This window comes from Eptatretus burgeri, chromosome 10 (assembly GCF_056783735.1).
Source record: "Eptatretus burgeri isolate ZD-2024b chromosome 10, Ebu_testis_v1, whole genome shotgun sequence".
Classification (NCBI taxonomy): domain Eukaryota; kingdom Metazoa; phylum Chordata; class Myxini; order Myxiniformes; family Myxinidae; genus Eptatretus; species Eptatretus burgeri.
The window spans coordinates 3,087,646-3,104,918 of record NC_140970.1 but is presented as its reverse complement, the minus strand read 5'-3'; the positions used below and the strand labels follow the sequence as shown (position 1 = coordinate 3,104,918).

At 43.1% G+C, this 17,273-nt stretch overlaps 1 protein-coding gene across 2 annotated transcripts in view; it reads left to right on the top strand.

Moving 5' to 3' along the window:
- The window catches only part of USP9X (ubiquitin specific peptidase 9 X-linked), a 156,696-nt gene that overhangs the window by 26,079 nt on the left and 113,344 nt on the right, over positions 1 to 17,273 (top strand). For both annotated transcript variants that reach the window (XR_015062156.1, XM_085896847.1), the window contains exons 8-23: positions 2,547 to 2,798; positions 3,040 to 3,178; positions 3,329 to 3,481; positions 3,608 to 3,712; positions 3,806 to 4,012; positions 6,243 to 6,376; positions 6,525 to 6,658; positions 6,767 to 6,854; positions 6,947 to 7,197; positions 13,627 to 13,718; positions 14,941 to 15,036; positions 15,271 to 15,482; positions 15,591 to 15,843; positions 15,926 to 16,075; positions 16,283 to 16,403; positions 16,601 to 16,731. Coding sequence is in view for 1 of the 2 variants with exons in the window: in XM_085896847.1 (XP_085752973.1) it covers positions 2,547 to 2,798; positions 3,040 to 3,178; positions 3,329 to 3,481; positions 3,608 to 3,712; positions 3,806 to 4,012; positions 6,243 to 6,376; positions 6,525 to 6,658; positions 6,767 to 6,854; positions 6,947 to 7,197; positions 13,627 to 13,718; positions 14,941 to 15,036; positions 15,271 to 15,482; positions 15,591 to 15,843; positions 15,926 to 16,075; positions 16,283 to 16,403; positions 16,601 to 16,731 (2,518 nt within the window). In the remaining variant the exon portion in view is untranslated. The remainder of the gene's footprint in view (positions 1 to 2,546; positions 2,799 to 3,039; positions 3,179 to 3,328; positions 3,482 to 3,607; positions 3,713 to 3,805; positions 4,013 to 6,242; positions 6,377 to 6,524; positions 6,659 to 6,766; positions 6,855 to 6,946; positions 7,198 to 13,626; positions 13,719 to 14,940; positions 15,037 to 15,270; positions 15,483 to 15,590; positions 15,844 to 15,925; positions 16,076 to 16,282; positions 16,404 to 16,600; positions 16,732 to 17,273) is intronic.

Sequence of the window (17,273 nt, the reverse complement as noted above, 5' to 3'; positions counted from 1 at the left end):
ATCGCCTAAATTTCTTCAAAAATCTTTCTCTGCAGACCCACCAGTCAGAATGCTCCCAAATTTGGGTTACATCATTTGGCCAGGGCCCAGATAAGCTACAGGTCAGGTGGTCGTATTTTTATTCAATTGACATACAGTATAATTGATATCCTTATTTATATTTGTGTGAATGTCTTATTGTTCAGTCTTGAATGTTTATCGAAAATGTTGAATTATTATTTTAGCTAATTCGTCAATGCATTGAGGGCACTCAGGTAAGACGATGCAAAAGTTTATCCACCCCCCTCCCTCCTTTCCTTATTCGCGTCGAGTAGCTGCACACTACATGCTCGGGGCCTGAATGTATTGCAGTCCTGCAAACGTGCCCAAGCATATAGTTCTTTCTGCCCCCCTCGGCCACCATTTTACGCACCCAGCATGTGTGCACATATTCAATGTGCGTCAGGCCTTGCACCGTCAGGGCCCCTTGTACCTGTCTCACTTGCCTATATAGTTGCTCGTGACAAAATAATTGGTTTTGAACTTTATTTGAGTTTCCTTAAATGACTGTGTTCGAAGTATATTTCCACCAAAACGTCTGCTGCTCATCTCTCATTTCAGGGGAATAATCCTTGTCTGTTATGCTACACCTTTCAGGATAAAAATAATGAGGGGGTGTGGTCAACCTTTTTTTTTTTGTTTGTTTATTTGTTTGACCACCCTGTACCTAAATTGGAATTGATGCTAGTACATAACTATTGGAGTTGAAAAAGTAGGTTACTGAATGTTTTCAGGAAGATGGCACTTTACCTTTTGTGGTTGATCAATTATGAATGGAGCTATTAGCACAACAGGAAGGGAGTAATGGCAAAGAGCATACAGTATCATGGGAGGATAGAAAGAGTTTGGAGTCGGTGAAGGGAGATTCTGGGATTTACCACAGCCCATGGGAAGAGAGCACAACTAGTCATTGCATTTGTAAGAAAATGAAATGGAGAGATTCAAGGGATGGGAAATAATATTGATGAGCAGGGATGGGGTTGTGGGTGGCGGGAGGGAGCTTGTGTTATGGGTGGGATGAGGAAAGCATTGGGGATGGAGGGAGGAATGAAAGGAGAAGACGGACAGGAAGGTCGCAAGAGAAGACTGATTTGTATTTTTGATCCAACAAAAAGAAATTGATTGCTTTGTCGGGGGAGAAAAGAAGAAAGCCAAGAAAGAGGTGGGGGAAGAGTGGAAGGATACAACCACAGAGAAAAAACGATGAATACCATAGAAATACACAAATATTGAAAGGGCTACAAGAAGAGATGTTGACAATGTTGAAAGGACAAGTTTTGGGATGTAGGAAAATGCTGGGAAGAAGAGATGGAAAAGGGGGGAACCCCAAAGAAAGGTCAACTCAGGTCTGCTGATGCCTTATAAGAAACAGAAACCACCAGCAAAACAGATATAAAAGACTCATGTTGTAATTGTCCATCGATGGAACCACCTTGCAGAGGCTGTTCTATCTCTTCCCTCCAGGGCTTCAAGGAAACTGTGCACCGCCTTATCTTGTCATCCTCTATTCTGACCATGATCTTTATTACCCCCATTAACTTTTCCAAACTCAACCGCTTTACTTGCTAGTTTTAGTTTCCTCCTCCAGCTCTTTTTCCTGTTCAGTTGCTCCCTTAATTTTAGTGCCACTGTCAGTTAGTTATACCTTGCTCTTGCATGAGCTTCACCTCTAAAGGAAAATAAAGCAAGTACTTTCAGCAGTTAATTCTCAGAGAGAGCAGAGGATATGGTAATGTTTAACATTTGTAAAATTCACAGTTACAAGAGGTGGACACTAAATAAAACAACCGGTAAAAGTTACCTTTCCTGGAATGAACCTGGTCCATATCCAAAGGCCATGAGACCAGAAGACAGAGACGCTTTCCTGTTTTTGTCTTGGATATGTCTGCTCTCGATTTGAATGCTGCCTCCCTCCCCCCTCTGTTTTTTTCACTTAAAATTAACTGTTGTGATGAGGAGAATAAATTGTAAGTTATGACGTGACACTCACCAGTGTCAGACCATTTTGTCTTTCATTGTATGTTCATCCATTTTGTTACCTCCTTCCACCTTTGGTGGACGGAGGTAATGTTTTCACCCCGTCTGTCTGTGAGCAGGATATCTCAAAAAGCTATGGATGCATTTGGATAAAATTTGATGAACCAGTTGGGAGTGTGATGAGGACAAATTGGTGGAAATCCGAATACGAGAATTTTTGATTTTTAAAGTGATTTTTCACTATTGAGAGATGGACCAAAAACGATGTATAGCATGATATTTCAAAATCTTGTGGATCGATGACAAAAGTTAACAGGAACAAGCCGATTAGATTTTGGTTCAGGTCTGGATGCAGATCTGGCCTATGAGTGGGATATAAAACGTAAACTGTTCAGCCTGGTGGAGGTATACACTCGATTGAGTGCCGTTCTAGTTTTCAACGCTATTTTGCATGCCCTTCACGTTGTAATTGAAAGGTATCATGAGAAACTTCCAAACTGCCTTTTTTGTCTCCTCACCTCCATCTGCAGACCCTTTGGCCTGTGCTATGAACTCTTGACTCCACATACTGTACAGAAATTCTTCCTTCCCGTTATTGAGATGGTGCCCAAGTTTCTGGAAAACCTGACGGACGAGGAACTGAAGAAGGAAGCGAAAAACGAGGCCAAAAACGATGCCCTGTCGATGATCGTAAAGTCGCTCAAGAACTTGGCGTCTCGGGTGCCTGGGCAGGACGACACTGTCAAAAGCCTAGAGATGTTGCGCCTCAAGATGATCCTCAGGTCTCTTAAGGAATGTGCAACTCGCATGCTTCGTGTCTCATTTTATTTATTTATTTTCAGCCCTATCTCTTTTTCACCATCACTGTTTCTTTGCTGCTAGCATGTTGATGTCAATCTTTACAAGAATGGTTAATATAGCCATTATGAAGCTGAAATATTGTGTGAAAGATGGCCTTGCCCAATCAATGAATTGGTAGTGACTTACCTTTTCATTGAAAAAGTTTTCTATTTTGTTGTCCAGGTTGCTCCAGATCTCATCATTTAATGGTAAGATGAATGCCTTAAATGAAGTGAACAAGGTGATTACAAGTGTGTCCTACTACACGCATCGTCATGGCACTGTCGACGAGGAAGAGTGGCTCACTGCTGAGCGTATGGCGGTGAGACCCTTAGCTCTTCTCTTTGTTGTCCCACCCCCCCAACCATTCCGAGATTTTTTTTTTGTTTTTTCCCCCCCCCCCCCCCCCCCCAATCACATTCTCTGTACTCACGGCTTTCCTGTTTGTCATCCACATTAACTGTGAGGTCAGGAGTGGATCCAAGTGAATGGTGTACTGTCAATCGTGCTGCGAGACAGCCTGCACCAACCGCAGTATGTGGAGAAGCTTGAGAAAATACTACGGTTTGTCATCAAGGAGAAGGCCCTCACACTGCAAGATCTGGACAACATTTGGGCAGCACAGGTGCTTTTGTTGTTTGAGCCAGATGTGAGAGTTATTTTTTGAAGATACTCAGTGGAAAGTTGGTGATTTAAGTAATGGGAGTTGGTTCTTTTGGTATGGGATTCAAATGCTCACTTTTGCCCACAGGCTGGGAAACATGAGGCCATTGTGAAGAATGTTCATGACCTGCTTGCCAAGTTGGCCTGGGACTTCTCTCCAGAACAGCTTGATCATCTTTTTGACTGCTTCAAAGTATGATCTTGCATCATGTCATTTGGGTTGGGTTTATTATTATTTTTTTTTTTTGTGACCCGCCGTATGACCTTTTCGATATGCGGTGAGTAGGCGAGCTGGACTAACGCGAGCAAGAAACAGCGTGAGAAGCTTCTTGAGTTGATCCGACGCCTGGCTGAGGATGATAAGGATGGTGTGATGGCCCATAAAGTGCTCAGTCTATTATGGAACCTAGCGCACAGTGAAGATGTGCCTGTGGACATTATGGACCAAGCCTTGAGTGCCCACATAAAGATTCTGGACTACAGCTGCTCTCAGGTGTGCTGTGGCATTTTTTTGTGTGGCATTATTCATTGGACCAATCACTGTAGAACTGGAACATTTATCATGCAAATTTGCTTTGACTACTACTACTGCTGATAAAGTTTGTGCCAGGAAGGTAATTGTTTAAGAGTAAGTGTCTCCAAGTATAAGTTTGGTTATTATTGTTTTCCAAAGTTCCAACAACATATTTAAACGAGAAGGGCACTCGGAAGAGCGCATACCACCCCACTCAATGCCTGATCCATGAGACCATGTTAGGCCCAATACGTTTTTGAAATATCGTTTTTGGCCTCATCTCTCAATGGTGAAGAATCACTTAAATTAAATAATTCCGGATTTTGGATCTTAACCAAAATCAAATCGGTTCATCCTTGTCATACACCCAACCTGTTTCCCCACCTTCTTCCAAATCTGTCCACAACTTTTTATTTTTTTGTCAAAGTCAAAACATTTCCTCCCAATCATGAAGGGGAACGGTTTTGTTGCAGTAAAACATGGCACACATGTTAATCCTTTTCTGTAGTTTACAGCCAGTATCTCTCACTTTCCCCATTGGCGGGTGTCTCTTCTGATGCCATTGGAATAGCTTCTTGAAAGGGGAAAACTTTAAATCCCCATTGCTTGCACTTCAATTGTTAATGTCTTTATCTTGGCACAATCTGTTTTCATAATACTGCCAATTGAGGTATTAAAAATTGTTCAATATGGAGGTTTTTGAATAAAGAAAATGAACTGGGGAAAACAGAAACCATCACTCGAGTTGCACTTCACACACAAATTGAAGGCTCAACATGGGCTGTTTAAAAAGCAAAGCTCATCTTGTGCCTTTGTTTACACAAAGCTTCACCTCTTGTTGAATTCCAGTCCACAAGGACTGGCGTTTACTTTATTTATTGATCTTTTATGAAAGTTTGTTCCCCGGGTCTGTCAATTTTATTTCAGTTTGTCCACATTTAGACTTTTGAATTTTGTGAATGGACAACTGGATGCTTGTACATGAAATTGATCATGTGAAACCTGAAGGACATTTGAATATGATCATCAGCACGAGTGGATAGGTATACGTGTGTTGTCTAACAAGGTGACCTTTTTAGATGTTCCCCGTTTTAAGATAAACATCAGTTTCGCTTACATGGTTTTGTTACCTTGCTCTTAATATGGTTTTATTACCCCCACCACCAAAGGTGGAAGGTTACTTGCAAAATCGAAGATTTTTTTTCAAGTGTATTGGTCAGTTGATTTTATTATGTCTGTCTGTCTCTTTGTTTGTCGATCGCCTTCAGGTCACAATTCTAAACCGATCGTCATGAAACTTTACGAAGTTGTCGAGGTAGTCTCCACTGCGAAGCCTATTTATTTTGAGGTTCAAGGTCAAAGGTCATCTTGAGGTCAAATTTCGAAAATCGTCATTTTTCATCCAATTGACTTGACAGTTGAACAGTATTTGCAATTTGCATCACTGAATTGGGAAACCAACTATTTGAGGTGAAAAGGTCAAATGTCAACTCAAGGTCAAACTTCTAAAATAATCAATTATCATCCGATTGACCTGAGCTTTGATTAAGATTGCCAATTTAAATCCTAATGAAATTGACAATTTGATGTATCCATGGCAACCTTTGGAGAGGTGGGTGGATTTTGAAAGTATGACTCAGCACGATGTCTTTTTCTTGTTTGGCTTTGTGCAGGACATCTCAAAAAGTTGTGGATGGATTCGGATGAAATTTGGTGGGCAGGTTGGGTGTGTAATAAGGATGAACTGGTTATACGTTTGTGAAAATCTGTATCTGATAAATTTTTTTAAGTGCTTCTTCACCATTGAGAGGGCTAAACTGATATATATATATATATATATATATATATATAGCAGGATATCACATAAAGTTGAGGATGGATTTGGATGAAACTTGGTGGACAGGTTGGGTTTGTGACTCGGACGAATTGATTAAATTTTCCTGAAAATGTGAAAATTATAATTATTTAATTATTATATTTTTAATTATTATTATTTAAAAAAATTAATTATTTATTTTTTAAATAATTAGATTTTTTGGGGATATGAGAATTATGAAATTTAAAAAAAGTGATTCTTCACCATTGAGAGATTGAGCTGTTAGGGTTGTATTGGGCCCGATGTGTTCTCGTGGATCAGGCATTGCGTGGTGGAGGTATATGCTCTTCCAGTTGGGACCATGGTCATACATTTGGTGCCCTTTTTATACAGGATCGCGATGCACAAAAGATGCAGTGGATCAAACGCTTCATTGAAGAGCTCCGCAATGACAAATGGGTTATCCCAGCCCTGAAACAGATCAAGGAAATCTGCAGCCTGTTTGGCGAGGCACCACAGAATATGAGGTGTGAGGAATGTGAATGGGTGTCTCCTGTTGGAACTTGTTTTGAAATCTTTTCATAAAAAATTAACTTTGAGCTCATTCTTTAAATTTCAGTTTTCCATTGATCTTGTGCATGCTGTTCTTTTCTGTACCCCTCTCTTCTGGCACAGCCAAATGCAGCGAAGTCCACATGTGTTCTACCGGCATGACCTGATCAATCAGTTGCAGCAGAACCATGCTCTCGTAACACTTGTGGCTGAGAATCTTGCATCGTACATGGACAATATGAAGCAATTTGCACAAGGTAGATAATCTGGTGATGGGGGTTGGGGTTATTCTGAGAGATTTACCTGCTCTGATTAGCTGTTCAGATGGTGCTGGGGATAACCTCAATATCTTGCAATATCTGCAGAACACCCTGACTACGATCCACAGACTGTTCGGCCTGGCAGTCGATACAGCCACACGCAGGAGGTTCAGGAAAGGCTCAGCTTCTTAAGGCAAGTTCAAGCATCTTCCCAAGTTTTGCGAAACAATTCGCTACCATGTTATCCTTCATGTGTCTTCACTGCTTCAATCTCTCGCATTGCAGGTTCCTGCTTAAGGATGGACAGCTGTGGCTGTGCTCCCCACAAGCCAAGCAAATCTGGCGCTGTCTGGCAGAGAATGCGGTTTTTCTGTGTGACCGTGAATCCTGTTTCAAGTGGTTCTCCAAGCTCATGGGTGATGAGCCTGACCTCGACCCAGACATTAACCGTGAATTCTTTGAGAGCAATGTTCTGCACCTAGATCCAGGACTGCTCACAGAGAATGGGATGCGATGCTTTGAACGTTTCTTCAAAGGTCTGTTACTTTCCCTTTCTGTGCTTGCAGCTTCCTATTTGTTACCCCATGCATGCGAAGCTTAAAAGCGGTTCATGTCCGTCTGTCCATCTTATTTGTTTGCGATTGTCAGTTTATGATCGAGGAACACCTTATTAAAATCAAATGTTACATTTTGAACATGGATCAGAAGATAAGTCTGCCATTTTACCATATTTTGTCTCGAATTTGTTCTGATTGCATATGTGCAGAGAGGAGTCGGGTCAGGCCAGATTAGATCTGTGACTTGCCACAGGTACTATGTAAACCTGAACAAACCTGTTTCATGGTCGGGTTGTCGCCAACTAAACAGTCCCCACCACCAGGTTATCTGATGAGGAGGGTGTATGGGTATGGACACCAGCAGGATTAAAAACAAAACTTGTCAAAGGGCGGAGGAGCTCCTTGTGAGCCAACGGCCATCCATATCGAGTGACCAACTGTATGCAGACGACATCTTGCAGTTGGGTTACTTTTCTTCTTTTTTTTTTTTTCTTTTTTTTTAGGAGGTTGGTGGCATGATTTACACTCCGGCCACCGTAAAACCCTTCACTCTGTAAAACACAAAGGAAATTGAAAACCCACTCTGTGGGAGTACCACCTGTGCAGCTGCCCTTCGCAGGGCAGCTCACCAGATGGTGGGATTGAAGCAAAGCTTTCGGGACCCCCACTCTTTGATAGGAAAACCACGGAGTAACCTTCCCTGGTCAGATTGCAGTTGTGTGTGTCGGGGTGGTGCTGAGGTGTCGTCCGCCAGACGGTGTTAACCTTCTTGGGTTAACCTGAGGCGGTCCCTTCGGTTGGGTGCCTGGAATGTCCTATCCCTGAGAGAGGATGATCACCTGTCTCTGTAATCATCTGAGCTCAAGTGAAGTTGCAGTTTGACGAGGTCAGGGCGGGTGGTTACACCTATTGGTCTGGTTGCTCAGATGGTTACCATGCCCAAGGAGTTGCTGCAGCTGACTCCAATGATGATTGAGGTAACACTGGTCAACGAGCGTATTATGAGACGAAGGATTCTTCACTCCTTTGTTGTCGCTTCCCTGTTCTCTGCAAATGCTCTGCCTGAGGCGAGCGATCTCACCATGAAGGATGTGTTCTATTTCACGCTCGGGTCTGTGGTTGATCAATGCCCCAGGCGAGATACTCTTCTCGTCTTGGGGGATTTCAATGCATTGACTGGAACTGCTAGGGATGGTTATGAGACATGTGTTAGTGCTATTTTGGTTCACAGTTCCAGACTCATGGGTACCAAGTTCCTTGACTTTGCAAGAAGTCAAGGACTTAAGGTGGCTGGTTCATGGTTTCATTGCCCACAGGCTCATTGCTGGACTTGGTATTCCAATGCCGGCGGTGTGGCAAATGAGATTGATCATGTGCTCGTTGATTGTCACTGGAAGATGATCCAGAACTGCAAGGTCTACCGGAGTGCTCAGTTCCTCAATACCGACCACAGGCTTGTGGTAGCAACTCTGAAGTTGCAGCTTAAATCCAGGAGAATGGTACCATCCCAGCAGAGGCTGGATGTTGGCAAGCTCAAGAATGAGAGGGTAGCTGAGGAGATTGCGAACAGGCTGAGTGAAGATTTGGGGGGATCTGGGTGCTTTGGAGGATCCTGAAGAGTTGTGGAGTGCCTTCGAGACCACCGTCCTTGATGTTGCCGGTGGATGTCTTGGAACTCACCGTAGGGTGCAGAAGAATTTTGTCTCTCAAGGGACACTGGATACCATTGACCAGAGTTGCAGGGCCAGGCTTGATGGTGGAGCTGAGCTGTTCAGGGAGTTGAAGTGCAAAACTGTACGTGTGCTGAGGGTGGCCAAGCAGGCCCATGTGTAAGGAATCTGTGAGGGGGTAGAGTATCACCTGTGGTCAAGTGATTCTCGTCCTGCTTACAGGGTAATTCGCGCATTGCGTTCATCCAAGCCCATCCCTCGGTGTACTGCAGTTAGAGCAGAGGGTGGCGGGCTCTTGACAGAAGAGTCCGAAGTGAAGGCCCGCTTGGCCGGTTATTTTGAGCAGCTGTACCAGGCTGATCCACCAGCTGTCGAGTTGGATGTCAGGGGTGTTACAATCCCGATTGCTGATTCTTCAATCAAGTGTGGTCTCCCTTCGTTTGTGGAAACACATGCTACGGTGAAATGGGGTAAAACTCCTGGGATCTGTGGCATCCATGCTGAACTTCTCAAGGCTGGTGGAAATGCTGTAATCGTGCCATTACATGCAGTCTGTGCTCGGCCTGGAACACAGGCATCATCCCAACTGATTGGAAGAGGGGCCTTGTTGTCCCTCCCTGGAAAGGGAAGGGTGATCACCAGGACTGCAACAACTACTGAGGTTGATGCTGCTCTCAGTACCGGGCAAGGTCTTTGCTCGGATAATTCTTGATCGGGTTCGCCACCATCTGCTTGAGCACCAGCGCCCAGAGCTGTCAGGCTTTTCACCAGAGATCAACGATTGACCGTATCCTTTCCCTTCGGGTCCTCGGTGAAAGCAGACAAGAGTTTCGGCAGGGGCTGCTTGCAGCTTATGTTGATCCCTGCAAATGTTCGATTCGGTGAATCGGGATGCCCCCTGGAGGATTCTTGGTCTTTGTGGGGTGCCACCAAAACTGATCAATCTGATGTCTGAACTATACTCTGATACTGAGAGTGCTGTGAGATGTGGTGATACCATCTCTGACGTATTTCTAGTTGTTACTGGAGTTCGTCAGGGGGTGTGTACTGGCCCCCACACTTTCTGTGCTTTTATGGACTGGATTCTGGGGAGGATGTCTGAGAGATCAAGCTGTGTTACATCATTTGGGAATGTCAAGATCTCTGACCTTTATTTTGCAGATGATGCAGTCATCTTTTCGGAGCCTGGAGATCCTTTTGGGGTCCCTCGAGGTGCTGAATGAGGAGTTTGAGTCGCTGGGATTACGGGTTTCCTTGGTTAAAACTAAGATGCAGGCTTTCAATGACATCTTGTCTGAACCTGTGCAGGAGGGCAAAAGTCCAAGTCTTCAGGTTATTGGTGCTTCCAATCTTGCTCTGCTGATGTGAGACTTGGACTCTGACCAGGGATCTGAGATGGAGACTTAATTCGTTTGGTTCCAGATCTTTTCCGAGAATCCTTGGCTCTCGCTGGTCGGACTTTGTGTCCAACGAGCGGTTGCTGAGAGAGACTCAAATGAGATTTGTTACCTGTATAATCTGTGAGCATCAGCTGTGGCTGTATGGACATGTGGCTCGTTTTCCTGACGCTGATCCTGCTCACCAGATTCTCTCAGCGAGGGAGCCTTGTGGGTGGAGGAAGGCAATGGGCTGACCATGTGCCTCGTGGCTGCAGTAAGTTGATCAGCATCTCGAGATGAGGATGAGCCAGGCATTTGCCTGGGGGATGGCCAGACAGACTTCTGGAGTACTGGCGGAAAGTGGACGCAGCGACGTGCTGCTCCGGTGCATGCTCCCTTACCTGACCTGACCGAGGAGTGAGAATTTTATTTTTCTCTGCCTGTTTGGCAGTCAAACAAAATTTAAAACCATTCCAAATGGGAAACCTGTTTTTAAGCACTTCATGAAGGACACAAACTCCATGCACGAAGTAATGTAATGTAATGTTTTAGATCGGGTGATGTAATCGACACTGGATAAAACGATGGTAAAACCCAGAATTAATTATTTTTTTATATGCCTTTAAATGTTTATAAACCTTTATTTAAATGGAATTGTATACTTGAAGACTGTAGAACACAAATCACCATCATCATCACTTCATCATTTCCAAAATCATGCTGTATATCAATGTATGGCATGTAAGAGGGTCGTGGTGAAGCAGATGCTGATTGATACTGCATTCGATGGTGATGAATAATGCCTCCATCTCCTGAATTGCCACTTGACGTCGTGTTATTTTGGTGTATAAGTGTGAGTTATGTATGGCTGCTTCAGTAACGCTAAACTTCTGTTTGGTTTTTTTTTCGTTTTTTTTTCTTTTTTCCGCTCCAACAATATTTTAAATCATTATTTTATTAAAATTGAAGTACAGTAAGACCCCGACATTCGCAGGGGATATGTTCCTGAAAAATGCCACGAATGTCGGTGTATTGTTTCAGTTGGAAAAAGGGTGATAGGTTCCCAGCGCTTCTTGAATCATAAGGGGAAAATTAAAATTTTTTTATAACACTAATGCAAATGATTATGGTTTCATTCAAAATGCTTACGAATGAAAAAACAAAACAACAGGAGGTACTGTTTCCAATGTTTATTTAAGATACGACATAACTTTTTGATGTGATGATATTGATGATGAGCTAGAATCCAGTTAACTCCTCTGAAGATGATGCAGGTGAGGGTGCTGATTAGTCGAACAGCACTGAAAGGAATGCAGGTGAGCATCCTGAATGGGATGCTGGTGAAGGTTAGGATTCGCAGGTCAAGGCAGCAGGGCGAGATGAAAGACCCAGACCCAGGACACGCTGCACATAAGTAACCGTGCAGGGGTTGTGGGTAGATGGAGGAGGGGTGGGTAGTATGACTACTATTTGTGGGGGATGGTGGTGAGCGATGATTTATGTTCGTGTAGAGCTGCTTTATACGCAGCTGGTGCAACATGGTTTATGTGCCTGAAAATCTATGAATTCGCAAAAATGCCATGAATGTAGAAACGGGTCGCATTTTATGAACTGCGAATGTCATGGTTTCATGGTATTATACCTGAACACTACATGGGGTGGGCTTGGGATGTTTTCAGTTACGAAGCAGCGAGCTAGCGCTTGCCAAGTCAGCCATTCCATATCAACTGGTTTGAAGAGTGCTTTAGCCACTTGGCAAGCACTCTACAAGAAACTTGGCAACGGAACACACCCCTGGAGTTGGCTTAACAGTTAAGGTGGCTGGCTTATTATCTTAGGGTCTTGAGTTTGAGCCACTGTCTTGCCATTAAATAACAGCAGGTGGGTTGATTAAGCCAGTCATCCTTCCGAGGTCAGCAAAATTACCAGCTTGCTTGAAATAGGACACTGCATCAGCGGCACAACCGTGCTTCCAGAAAATGATGCAACTAGCAGCCACAGGCTGCAATAATAATAATAATTAATAACTAAAACTGTGAGCAGTGATGCAGGGGCCCAAGCATCCCTTGTTCAATATGAGGCAATTTCAAACCATGTGCTCTATGACATCATTAACCATATATATATATATATATATATATATATATATATATATATATATATATATATATATATATATATATATATATATATATATATATATATATATTACCTTGGGGTACTCAATCATACACACCAAGTTTCACATCAATCGGTGGAACGGTTTTGAAGAAGATTTTAAAAAGGTGTTTATCTTCAATCCAACATGGTCACCAAACCACGTCACTGATAACTTGATCTCAACAAACTTTTTTGCATCATGGGTAGTCAATCATAACCTGTCAAGTATCAAATTGATAGCATTTGCGGTTTCGGAGAAAAAGAGTTGAGCTTTTGTTTAAATCCAAGCTGGTTGCCATGATGACTGCAAAATCAAAATTTGGAAAAAAAAAAAGGCATTAGTTCCCATTTGCCCCAACATTGCATGGGAAGTTTCAACTTAATCGGTGCAGCAGTTCTGGAGAAATAGCTTCTTTTTTTAGGTTACTCCAAGATGGTGTCACCTATGACATCAACAATTTTCATCAGTTTTGTTTTATTTGTCATTGTCAGACCAAGTGACCGATCAAACTAAAATTTCATATTCAAGTTTGTACAGTGGTGTCGATGCCACAAAAATAGTTTTGTGTTAATCGGGGAATTTTTTTTCTGGTTTTTTTTTTTTTTGGTTCTTTTTTTTTTTAATGACTTCAACCTGGCTGGGAAAGCGCCTCACCGATGGCATCTTCTAAAAATTTTTTTTTTTTGCACCATTGGTAGTCAATCATAACCTGACAATCGAATCGACAGCATTTGTTGTTTCGGAGAAGATTTTTGAAGTTTTTGGTTAAATCCAAGCTGGGTGCCATTGTGATTGCAAAATCAAAACTCGGAAGCAATGTGCATCAGTTCCCATTCACCCCGACATTCCTGTGAAGTTTCAACTTAATTGGAGCAACGGATGCTACAGCTGATGCTACAGCTTTCACAAATATTCGACGGAAAGAAAGCATAATAAAATATCACTAACAATAGGAGACCGAGCAATAATAACATTGTGTGGGGAATCGTGTTCTATGAACTCTCTTGTTTATTTTGTGTTAGGAGAACCGGCGAAGGTTAAAGTCCAAAACGTCATCACCTTATGATCCCTTATTCTGGCTCACTCTAACGATTTTATTTTTTTCGGTTTTCATAGCCATGTCCAGTCTTGTGCGATTCGGGACTCTATGCCAGGGGGTTTGCCATGACTGTATTTGTCCTTGTGTGTGTCAAAACAGCGGTGAACTCTCGTGAAGGAAAGCTTGTCGCCAAACGGCGTGCATACATGCTCGATGATCTGCAGCTCATTGGAATTGACTATCTTTGGCGGGTAAGACACATTGCACAGGCATTGCCTTACCTTTGTGCATCATATACAATTGGAAAAAAAACTACTGTGTGTGTGTGTGTGTGTGTGTGTGTGTGTGTGTGTGTGTGTGTGTGTGTGTGTGTGTGGGTGTGGGTGTGTGTGTGTGTGTGTGTGTGAGTGTGTGTGTGTGTGTGTGTGTGTGTTCGTTCCACTACTACTATAGTTCTGGGCCGATTACATCCAAACTTGCTATATAGGATCAGCATGACCCCAATTAATGTATAGGGGGTGTTTTTATCTTTACCTGTTGTCTTAGTGGGTGGGTGGGTGGAGGAGGGGATGGGGATAAGGGGGTGGATGCAAATTCAAATTTTCTACATAAATTGGTATCGTGTAGCGCCGCCTCCAGGTGGGGGAGGGTATTACAAGTCTCCACCCTTTACAGTGCAGTATTCCTGTTGCTATGTTTTCCAGCCCTGTGAGGTGTTATAAATTATATGCAGTCAGTATGTTTTGGCTTCATGCACATAACCTGGGTTTTTATTTTATTTTTGCGTATACAGTGCTGTCAGTTGCCTATACACCGCCCAAATATAGGTATGTGTCAGAAGAACATGTTGCGTGCTTGGAACAAGATCGCCCATAGGGCGGGTGCTCTGCTCGTTTTTGAAATTCCTTCTAAAATACTTGAATTTGTTGCAACAAAAGAAAACATGTAAGCGTGTCCACAACTGTAAAATCTGCCATAATGCCGGCCGTGCACTGAAGTGATTTTTATTTTCACGCCAGGCGATGATTCGAGAGTGACTAACACATTTGTGCGATGCCCACCAGTGCCACAAGCATTCACCGGTGCAAATCGCATGCTTCTTCCAGGAAATTGGCAAACTCATCGACAGCATTTCCTGTTTGTTTGTTTTTTTTTCTTTTTTTTTAAACATTGGTGTTTAATATGTAATTTAAAAATGGTGTTGCTCTGATATCTGAGCTTTAATTATGATTCGCCCTGATTTGATGGGGGCATGAAAAGTGTGACTATCTGATATCTCTCGCAACATGGATGTGACATCATTAGGTTTGTTAAATCACCAGCGATGAATTATCGCTCCATTGTGTGGCTGGCCAAATAATATAACCACACTTTTAATAACACTTTTAATCATAAATCCTGCATGCTGATGATGTAGTTGCCCATATCGATGCTGTCTTTTCCATCCTTCCAACTTTTTCTTGTTTCTTTCAGCTGGTCATCCAGGGCAGTGATGATATAGCAAACCGGGCCATAGACCTGCTGAAAGAGATATACACGAACCTTGGTCCACGTCTGCAGACCAGCCAGGCAGGTTCCCTGGGTGGTACAAGCTTATCTACTATTGATCCTTTGCTGAATTTTGTTTGAAAATAAAATTTACTTTTGATTTGTTTTTGTTCTCTTTGCAGTTTATAATTAAAAAGAAGCTTATTTTCAAGTCTTTTTGCCTGAAACTGCCATGGTCTGATAAATTAAGATGTTACATTTGATTTCTGTCCAGCCATTGACATTTATTTCCATTTTGCTGCACCCTTCCATCAGGTTGAAATTCACGAGGGGTTTGTGCGCTCCTGCTTTGAACGTCTGACGGCGTCTCGCGATGCACTGCACTTGCTCGAGGGTGACAAGGCTAGTGCGCCAGCTGTATGGCAGGAAGCACTGCGTATGGTGCGTGTGCTGACGGTGCTACGTGAATACATCACAGAGTGTGATGGAGACTACCATGATGAGAGGACAATCTTACCTATGGGGAGGTTCGTCTCTGCGTTGCTGCAGAGCTCTCGGCTACTTTGAATGACTCCTTTGCTTTCATTTTGTTTCATTGTTTTTTTGCCTTGTCTTTTTCCTGGACCATCTCCCAGGGCTTTCCGGGGGAAGCATGTGGCGCTGCTTGTGCGCTTCCCAAACCAAGCACGACAGCTGGAGGACCTGGACATATGGTCACACACAAACGACACGGTGGGGGCTGTGCGCCGCTACATCGCCACTCGTACCAAGGCTGGCAGTGGCAGCGGTGGGGGGCATGCCAAGGTGGAGCTCTATGTTGGAGGAGAGCCAGTGGACCCTGCTGATGACCGTAAACTAATTGGGCAGCTCAACATCAAGGACAAAACAGTAAGCAATATGACAAACTACAGCACCATGACAGTTTCATTTGTTGTGTAGCCTGACAGGATTTATGCTATGTGTGTACTAGCTTATCACGGCGAAGCTGACGCAGGTGACAAGCAATGCACCTTCAAGCCCAGACTCGTCATCTGACTCATCAACGGGTTCACCAAGTAACCACGGCACACACTTCAGTGATGGGCCCAATTTGGAGGCTGAGCGCTGCTTGCCCGGAGTGGTACATAAACTCCTGCACTTGAAATAAATATAATATTCTTGGTTTAAATTTTTTTTATAGGACACTTGTTTTTGAAAGTGGTTCTTAACAAAATGTGGAACTTTGCTTTTTTTCTTTACTTTCTTTTTTAACACGACTTTTATAAAAACAACCTGATAACACCTCCACAACTTTTTTTGGGGGTCTGTCTGTATGTTTTGTCTACAGATCATGTCATCCCAGCATCACCATGTGAGTTTCCTGTGGGATTTGGCAGACATGGGCAGTGCACTGGAGATGCCAGCCTTGCGGGATGGTGCTCGTACGCTCATGAAGCTCATGCCAGCTGGTGTGTTTAAGAACAAACCGACAAGCAGCCAAACAAATTGTGTGAAAAATCTTACAGCCTCTACCTCTCTTGTTCCTTTTAAGATGATTGAGGAGGAGAGATCACCTTTGTGTATTTTGGTCTGTTGTTTTTTTAATCAAAAAGAATCTGCTGACTCGACACTTCATTCTGCTAACCCTTTCCTTTTCTCAACACAGACAGCACGACTGTGGAGCAGCTGCGGACACTCTGTATGGAGCGAGCAAAGCTTGGGGAGACTAATCTTAGCCCCGCCTTGGAGGCACTCTTTTTTGGACCATCTGCTTCCCGTGTGCTCTACCTTATGGAGGTAAGATCATTACCTCAGCCACCGAAGGTGGATGTAGGTTATGTTTTCACCCGTCTCTCTGTTTGTGAACAGGATATCTCAAAAAGTTGTGGACTGGCTCGGACGAAATTTGGTGGACAGCTTGGATTTGTAACACGGACAAAATGATTAGATTTTGGTGAAGATCTGAATTTTTAAAGTGATTTTATTTATTTATTTATTTAAACCATTGAGCAATTGGGCTAAAACTATATTCGAGCATGATATCTCAAAAGGTTATGGACAGCTTCGGACAAAACTTTGTGGCTGAGTTGGTTAGATGACAAGAACAAGTTGATTAAATTTTAGTTTAGGTCTGAATCCAGATCCGGCCCATCAGTGGGATACAAAACGTAAACGAATCGGCTTGGCAGAGGTATGCGCTCTCCCGAGTGCCGTTATAGTTTGACTTGTTTTTATTTTTTGAGGAATTAAAATGACTTGCATTTCCTGATTCTTCCACGAATGGTCGTTCCCTCTTTTTTTCTCTCTCTTTCTCTCTGTCCAAGAGAACAGCCTCCAAA